Source organism: Tinamus guttatus, unplaced genomic scaffold (genome assembly GCF_059628265.1).
Source record: "Tinamus guttatus ecotype Peru unplaced genomic scaffold, ASM5962826v1 Tinamus_guttatus_pri_ptg000676l, whole genome shotgun sequence".
Lineage (NCBI taxonomy): Eukaryota > Metazoa > Chordata > Aves > Tinamiformes > Tinamidae > Tinamus > Tinamus guttatus.
In genome coordinates this window covers 2096650-2105691 of record NW_028289210.1, presented here as the reverse complement: position 1 = coordinate 2105691, position 9042 = coordinate 2096650, and the positions used below count along the sequence as shown (strand labels likewise).

General features: G+C 38.5%; 1 protein-coding gene across 3 annotated transcripts in view; it reads left to right on the top strand.

Moving 5' to 3' along the window:
* The first annotated feature begins 717 nt into the window (after positions 1-717).
* Positions 718-9042, top strand: part of EIF2AK4 (eukaryotic translation initiation factor 2 alpha kinase 4) — a 36699-nt gene continuing 28374 nt past the window's right edge. For all 3 annotated transcript variants that reach the window (XR_015913997.1, XR_015913998.1, XM_088536539.1), the window contains exons 1-6: positions 718-898; positions 2318-2433; positions 3719-3821; positions 5769-5942; positions 6427-6507; positions 7044-7192. Coding sequence is in view for 1 of the 3 variants with exons in the window: in XM_088536539.1 (XP_088392665.1) it covers positions 746-898; positions 2318-2433; positions 3719-3821; positions 5769-5942; positions 6427-6507; positions 7044-7192 (776 nt within the window). In the remaining 2 variants the exon portion in view is untranslated. The remainder of the gene's footprint in view (positions 899-2317; positions 2434-3718; positions 3822-5768; positions 5943-6426; positions 6508-7043; positions 7193-9042) is intronic.

Genomic DNA, 9042 nt, shown 5'->3' with positions numbered 1-9042 from the left:
TAAGGTTTTTTGAAAGATGACTCTGTAGAGTTCTGTTTTTTTCCACTAAATAGTGTTAATGTAACTATGTTTTAGTGATTAAATTCCATTAAAAAAAAAAACTCTATGCTTACAAAGTTAAGCACCCAGAAAATAAATATCACTGTTAAATCTCTTTGCATCAAGCTTACACTGAATATAAAGCTGGACTGCAGCAGTTACCTATATTTTGTGTCTTCCCCAGAGATAAACCCTACCCAATTGCAAAGCTTGTAACCCTTTTTGCTTTTCAATCTGTCCCTGGCTCCCAGAGGATTCACTCTTTGGTGAGCGGATCACTCCTACCCATGGCAGCTCGCAGGCTGAGCCAGACACAGCAGTCCTCAAGGGAAGGGTTTTTTGTTTTGTTTTGTTTTTTCTTTTTTTTTTTCCCTCTTCAGTTTCTACACTTTTTCCCTTTGCGAACATTTTAAAGCGTCTATATAAAAATCATAACAAAAAAAGAAAGAAAAAGCCTGCTGTATTTGGTGCGTACTTGTGTGTTCGTGGGTGCACGGCGGGGCAGGTGAGGCTGCTCGGGGCCCGCGGCAGGGGAAGAGGGGCGCTCGCCAGGCCCCTGGAGCCGGGACTCGCCGGGCCCCGGGCCGGTCCCGGCCCCCGCGGCTCCTCCTCCTGCTGCCGGCGCGGGGGCGGCGCCGCTTCCACGGTGGCAACGGCGCGGGGCCGCGCGCGATGCCCGCCGCCCGCCTCCCGCCGCGCGGCTGACATGGCCCGCAGGAGCGCGGCGCGGCTGCCGCCGGCCGAGCCCGCCGTGGAGCCGCCCGAGAGCTACCAGATGCGGCAGGAGAACGAGCTCCAGGTGCTGGAGTCCATCTACGGGCAGGACTTCCAGGACCTGCGGCGGAACCAGGCCTGGAAGGTAGCGAGCGCGGGAGCCCTGGGGGGTCCCTCCGCTTCCTCTCCCAGCGCCCCTGCAGGTGCCCAAAGCCGCCTCTTCCCCCCGAGCCGCGGAGGAGGCCCCCTGAACCCTGTGCCCGGCCGGCACCCGGGGGGTCCCCGCCAGGCCCCCTCCTTTCGCTCCTCTTTTAGGGCCACTGCTGCCCCGTTGCCGCTAGACTTGCATTTGATACAAGACGCCCCTCTAATAAAGGTGGCTCATACTGAGCGTGTTGCAGCGTTTCCTGCTTGCAGTAGGCCAGGGAATTCCCCTCTTTCTGTCCCTCCCCGGTGAGCGGAGAGCAGAAGTGGGGGCAAAGCGGGTCTCCCCAGTTCCCATCGTGTCCCCATGTGGGAGGGCAATAGGAGCCACAAAACGTGCCCAGGAAACATCCTTAGCATTCTCTTGCTGGCATCAAGTCCTGTTACTTCTTGGCATCGAGTCCTGTTACTTCTTGCCTGACACGTCCCGTCTCTTACTGTTTGCCCCTCGTCCTCCACGTCTTTGGCAGTGAGCTCTGTAAGTGGCGTCCTGTGTAATTAATCCCCTGGGCTGTTACATCGTCTCGGTAATTAGCGCTGTGCGTATGACTTGTCTTTTAATTAACTGTCACGTATATTTTTTTACATTTTCTCTTCATTCATTCCTTAGCCCACTAGTTCCACACCTGCTTGAATAATTCATCTCATCAGAATGCAGTGTGCGTTGCTGAAGTTTTTGCATATTTATTTGGCATTTTTGCATATATGTAGGTTTACTGCATCTTTGGCTCTTTCCATGAGAAGTTAATAGATTAAATTTTACTTTTCTTTGATTCCAACTAATTAATGCCTAAGTCTACTACTCGTTGCTCTTTTCTACTTCTCTTTCATATGTACAGTGTTTTCTTGAGTTTTTTTTTCCAAGTGGCACTGTGTTCTAGTACCTGGAGATACTAGTCACTCATTTAAGTTGCCTGACTTCACAGTTATTGTCATCTCTGTTCTTTGCCCTTTTTTGTCTTTATTGTATAATGTTTTTATTTCCATATAAATAAATGATATTCCATAAATAAACTATCACATTTATTTCTTTCTGTTTTTCATATTAAACAGAGAAGGAGGGTCATACTATAAAACCTCCGTTCTTCTCGGTCTGATTTACCTCTCTGATGACTCTAACTGCACTTACTTGAAGAAGCTCCAAAAATAAGCAGGATAACTGGGATTCTTAGGGAATCAGTTCACGTTATCATTGAGCAATATTGATACCGTTTATATATATGTGTGTATCTGTGTGCATGGTAGTTGGGATGGATGGTCTAGGCTGAATTCTGACATAATGTAGGCCATGCAAATTGTGTGCAATATTTCCTGCTTAGTAAAAATATAATTAAATGAAATTCTTTGGTTTCCATTTTAGGTACAACAACCTCCGGAAATTAATTTAGTTCTGCGTCCTCAGGGATTAACTGGTGATAATGAAGTATACGCCAAAGTTGATTTATGGGTCAAATGTCCACATACTTACCCTGATACGTGAGTGAACATTAAGTGAACATTAACATACAATCCTTTTTTTTTTTCTGAGTATTTATCTTTGTTTTCCATAGTAAATTGTAAGCTGAAAAATACATAGTTTTATTCACTGCTGTTATTCTTGCTGTCTGCATGTCAGTATTAAGCCTGCAGTATTTTAAAGGAGGTTACAGTAAAACTGTGCACCTGACGTGGATGTGGTCCCTTGAGCAATGGACAGGAACAGGAATGCCTCTGCTAGCAGGAGACCTGGTGGCCCCGATTTTTTGCTGGAGGATACGCAAGGATAGGTGTACCTTTTAGCAGCTTAGTGCCCTTTTTCAGCTCATGACCTATTCTGCTCAATTGGGGACTGAATCTTCACTTTTAAAACCGTCTATTGTCCTAGTTGTATCTGCTGTTCCTGTTTTTTTTGTTTGTTTGTTTTGTTTTCTCTGAATTTACCTTTTGGGGGACTAATGACAGTTTTCCGTACAGAACATAGAAAGGCTTGCAGGTGATCAGGACCTTCCTTGTTTTGGGTTGGCAAATAATTGTGCAGGTCAATGTTGCTCTGAGAGCAGAGACCAAAATGATTCATTGAGTTCTTCTGGCACTGGTTGGCACAACTCTCACTAGCCCATCCATTTGTGCAATGGCCTGAGTGGTGTAAAAAAAGGGAGTGTAATTTCTCCCTTCAGGTGTTATTCATCACTCTTCAGGTGATAACTCAGCTCTGCCCTGCAACACAGGATACAGCAACCACTGTAATTTTTTATTAATGCTAGCGTAGTTGCAGGTGTTCTATTTGTTTTTATAAACATTTTTTCCTTTTGTTGATATTTTTTGCAGCATGTTTCATTATATTTGTGTCACCTGTATCCTTGTAGATAATATACTAGTAAATAAATCTTAAACACATAAATGTTAGAACACTTTATAATATTTTTAAAGGGCTCCTGTATAGATTATTAGTTGAAAGCTGAATTATAAGAGACTGCAGTTTCTGTTTTTTATGGTAGACCTCCTGTTGGGTATAGCTATCGAGCAATCTCCAGCCAGAAAAATTAATGCTAGTAATTATGAAATAGTTGTTTTATTTTATATTTTATATGTAATATTTATGTACTGCTTATTTGATCATTGTCTGATTGCCAGGTCACTGTAAGCTCCCAACTATTTTCCTCACCCTTTAAATCTCTTATCAACTTTTTGTGTCTTAACACAATTACTTTCTACAATTAACTTTTTTAATGAGGTATTTTTTTCTGTTCTCTTTTTTGTGCTGTTTTGTTTCTTCTGCCAGTGTTCCTGAAATAGAACTAAAAAATTCAAAAGGCTTATCAAATGAGAAAATAAATGAATTAAAATCTGGGCTAGCAGAATTAGCAAGACAGCGCTGTGGAGAGGTAAGAGTTTTTTAGTTCTCTGAGAGGTTCTAGATAGTTCTAAAAAAAACAAGTGGGGCATAATACAATCAAATACACCCACATTGGAAAAAAAGAGTTATACTGTTGCTAGGAACGGAGAGAATTACTTTCTTTCTTAAGAATGTTTCTGATTAGTGAGAATTCAGAGTATGCATGCCCTAAAAATGCAATACCTATGTAAATATTGCAATTTGTATCCTTGTTTAGGGACAATGAAATAAGACTTATTTCATGTTATAAAGGGTCATATTAACTCTATAAAATTGGGATCTTTCTGCCCCTTGCATTTTAATTTGAGTATTTTACATGGCTATAGGCAGTTTAAGGAAGCAATGATTGCTTAGACAGTTTTTCACTACCTGGTTCATCTAGCGCAGAACCAGAGGTAAGAGATCTCTGTAACTTTTGCAAAGCCAGTGCAACTAGCTGCAATATTTTGCACTGAAATTAAAATATTCTCTGGCCTACCAAGTCAGCCTACTGTCTGTATACTACACTTCTCTCTTGTTCATGAATTTTTATGCAGGTAGTTTCAAAAGAACTATTTTAGCCAGACATTATATTATTCCAGTTCTGTTTAGTATCAAAGAATTTCCTCAAAAACATGTTGGTATTTTTGGAAGTGAACAGTTTAACAGTGCACAATGGATTTTTTCTTTGTTTTCATAATAAATGTGTGAAGGATGACTGAGAGCAATAGTTGAAAGCACAGAATCGTTAAGGTTAGAAGGGACCTTTGGAGATCACCTAGTCCAACCCCATGCACGCACAGGAACACCTAGAGCATAAGGTTCTAAGTGCATTTTGCAGTATGGTAGGTTTAAGAATGCCTCAACTACCTGACAAATTGAACAGTGGATGGATTTTTTTTTTTAGTTATCTAGATTCCTTCTCCATTTTTTTTAAATACATTTGTATACATGCATGCTTAGCTTTCTTCCAGAATGGTAATCAGAAAGATATTTTACTCTGCACATGGAAGATATGTGCATATTCTGCTATTCTTTCTGTTCCAGATTGCCTTGTGGCTTCTTTCTTATGTGCAAGCAGGGAATTCAGTGTAGGAGGATTTACTAAATGTCAGTCCACTACAGGAGATGCTAAAATTTGGTATGGTCGCTCTCCCATCTGTGCATGGAAATTAAGCCCAATGCTTCTAATGATTCTGCTGGGACAAATCTTTTTAATGCACTGTTGATTTAATTTTGGAGATGTGGTGGTCTATTAGTTCTAGATATTGTGTAAATTAATAAGGAGATACCACTAAACTGGTGAAAACTCAAATCCCAACAGGTCAACAAGTCATCAGTCCACACCTAATTCAAATAAGCAGTAACTCAAAATTGGTTGCAAAGAAGCAAACCATCCAATAGGATTTGGATGAATTTTTAGTGCAGTTCTTGTTGTGGTTGTATGAACGAGAAGTTCCTTTAGTGTTTTACAGTTATAACCATTGGTCTAGTTGTAGAGGAAAGATTGGATTCAATATGAAGCAGTGAAATAAGGAACTTTTTCTTGGCGGTATGTACAATAATATCCACTTGCAAAGTGATAATAATTTTTTGTAGCTTATATGTCATAACTGCATATCTTTGCAAAAATACCCCTAACACAAGGAGATGAGAATGGGACTTGGTTGGTTGTTTTGTTTGTATGAGAGAGGATGCTTGAACTTGGCTTTCTTTCACCATCACTTAATTTTCACCATCTCTGCTACCACAGTCAGTGATTTTTCATGTCGCAGTTCATTAATAAGTAGTTCTGACAAAGATATACTGAATTATGATAAATTCTAGTAAGTAACAAAATCAGCAGTCACACCCTGCTCCTGCTGTGTTATTCTTAGAAGTTGGTTGTGATTTACTAAACTGATCTACTTTTGCGTTAAACTGTTTTGAGCATTGTGTGCCACTCATCATCTTTCAGGTTATGATATTTGAACTTGCAGACCACATACAGTCATTCCTCAGTGAGTATAATAAGCCACCTTCCAAGTCCTTTCATGAAGAAATGCTAAAAAATCATCAAAAGGAACAAGAAAGACTGGCCCAGGAGGAACTGCGTAGGGTACAAGAAGTTAAGAGAAGAGAGGAGCAGGAGGTAAGAAAAACTGAAGTGTGAAGAAGCCTGTGTTCTTAAAATAACACAATCATGATTTTGTAAATCATCCCTTCATATACCTTATTAGCAATAAATTCGTATTTTAGCAAATTATTACTCTGTCATACCTGTCATTCTCAGTTGATCGATAAGTACCATATGAACTATTTGCTGCTACTTTTGCTGGTGTATGTTTAACCCTCAAAAGACAGAAACTTAAATGTTGATTGTTAACCCTATGAAAACTATTCAGGTAGTTTCCTTTTGTCTAAGGCTCCATTCTCCTATATCACACAGTTGTTGCTGTTTTCTCTAACTTGCTCAGGAGAGCTAATTTGACTTTTTTTTATTTTTTTTATGATTATTATTCTGCGATACCTAAATCCTCTTAAACACTCTTCAATATCCTAGCTTTCTTTGTCAGAATAAGATTAACAGCATTGAATATACTATCGCATGTCACATAACACTGAAATTCTTTCAGCAACGTGAAATCCTTGATGAGATTCAGAGAAGGGAAGAAGAGAAAAGAGAAGAAAGGAAAAAGAAAGAGATTGCCAAACAGGTATTCTTTTAAGCAAGAGGGCAAAACCCATTGCTATAACTTTTTTTTTTTTTTTTTTTCCTCCCCCTCTCTCTCCTCGGTACTGTGGTACATGCTTGTGAAAGTTGGGGAAAATTACACAACTAAATTGTTCTGGACATCTTTTTCTCATCCAGTGCTTCTAATAAAACTAGATTTAGGAAATGTTCTTTCTTCTTGATTATATGAGAGTTATTTCTGAAAGAAAATCAACTTAGGGCAAATTCGTGTGTCAGCATCTCTTCAGTGAGATGGATATTTTCAAATATACACTGAATAAAGCTGTTGGTGTGTTTCCAGTTCCAGTAAAGCAGCCTTATGTTCTTACATGTATACCATGCTGAAATACATTTCTTGAATCTCAGTGCTTCTGCTTCTTCCTCGTATGCATCTTTGTTATGAAAACTTATTTCTACTTTTTGGGTGATATTTCAACTATCATATAAAGTTATCATCCATATATATTGAGAATAGGAGCAGCTTCTTTATTTACTCATTGTTTCTTTCCTGATTTAAAGGAACGTCTGGAAATAGCTTCTCTGACGAGTCAAGAGAATTGCCACAGGAGAGAGACTACAGGGTACAAAGCTGTTCCCAGTTTAAATGGGGGCTGCTTGGAACATGGAGGGAACAATAAACATCGTCCAAATTCAGCTGGACGATCCAAGTATGTATTTTTCTTTCTTCATTAATTTCTTACAAGCATGTGATATGTTGGCAGTGCCAGATAAAATTAATTCTATTTCCACTAACGAAGGATTTAGAATAGTGCACAAAATCGAAACTTATGCTTATCTCAAAGATCTCTTGCAAAGATAATGTGTTGTAACATTCCTTTGCAGAGAACAAGCCTACACTGATCACATAGACAAAGCAGATTCTTGGAGTTACCAGACAGTTCTTGTATTGATACATAACTCATTTAAATTAGGATTTCTGGTGGTGTAGGTAGACACTAATGAGGTTTTGAATGATTTATTTTCATTTTCTAAGCACCAGTGGAGTATCTTTGGATGTAAAACAATTAGAAAACTGTCATCTAGTTCATGGTAGTTTCACTGACTGTCTTAAATTTTACTTGTCTCTGCTTTATGAGGTTGTTTTTCAAGATTAGAAGAAAAGGCGACAGCATAGCTACAAGGGAAAGGCTGGAAAATAAATTGTTTTAGCCAACTGTATGCTCCATTTTGTGCCTGTCACTGTTTTTCAATGTGTTGTTTAGAAGTGACAGTTTCAAGCATTATTCCAGGAAGATGCTTCTTTGAAATACACCATGTATTAATTACTTGTTTCAGCAGCTGTGATTACTATGGCTGACAATTACTTTTGATTATTTTAAACTCTAATCATTTCATTTATAAAATATATTTGAATTTAGAAAGCCAGATGCATTTTTGTGCAATTTTCTTTATACAGCACGTCACAAGTTCAAGTGGCATCTTTTGTACATCTTTTTGTTTTTCCCTTTTTATTTTTTTTGAATAAATTAAATATTTTGAAAGAGCTTCTACAATACCCTACATGTATTCGTGTGATCTCTTCATCTGATTGCATTTATTTGGCAAGTTCACTGTGTAATGCAGGTGTTTTTATTAATTCTGAAGTAGATTATACCCAGAAGTAGCAGAGGTTGCTTTAGGTTAGTGGTCTTGACTTCTTTCTAATCTCACGTGCAGCTTTGTGTGTGCATGTGAACAGAAACACTCCAGTCATGCTTGTTCTGAAAGTGTTTTCTAAACGCTACACTGCCATGTAGTAAAAAGTATTACGTAAGATTATATGAAATACGCAATTGAATAAAACAGCCTCTGTCAGAAATTATAATTCGTATTTCTATCAATGTTACAGATAACAGCTGGAATTTGTTAAAAGGTTTAACTTAGATTAAAAGTTCATCAAATGTCTCCCTTCATGCAGCTCGGAGAGAGAAATCAAGTTAGACGATTTGGTTGGCAGAAGCTTTTGAGTGTGAGTTTCCTGGACTACAGGCCCAGTAGAATTTTAAAAAATACATATTTTTTCTGTTTTCTTTAGGAAATACATAGTGTTCTGGAACTATTTAGGTTTGGAACTTTCCTTTTCTTTTAGTTTAAGCAAAATTTTCATTTTTCTTGAAGAATGAATATAGAAGAGCAAAGGAAGCAAATGGAAAACCCATATTGAGCCAGGAAAAATAATTAAGCTGAAGCTGGGACTAACTTTATAAATTGCATATATTTACTTTTCTTTTGTAATATTTTGAAAGATAATGCAAATCAGATAAACTTTATTTATTTTTCAGAACCGTAATATGTTAACTTTTTAAAAAATTGGAAGTGTGAACCTGAACTGCAGTAATCGTATGTCCTGGATTCAATTTTTTGCTGAGAAGGCTGTAAATGTAGGCTCCCAGTGCAATACATTGTTGTTGCTACAATGCTAGCTTTCTAACCAGACTTGCATGTTTGCACTAGCTCAGTATCTTTAGAATCAGTAAATTTGTCATTTGATGGAGAGGTCTTTGAAAGCTGATTCTAT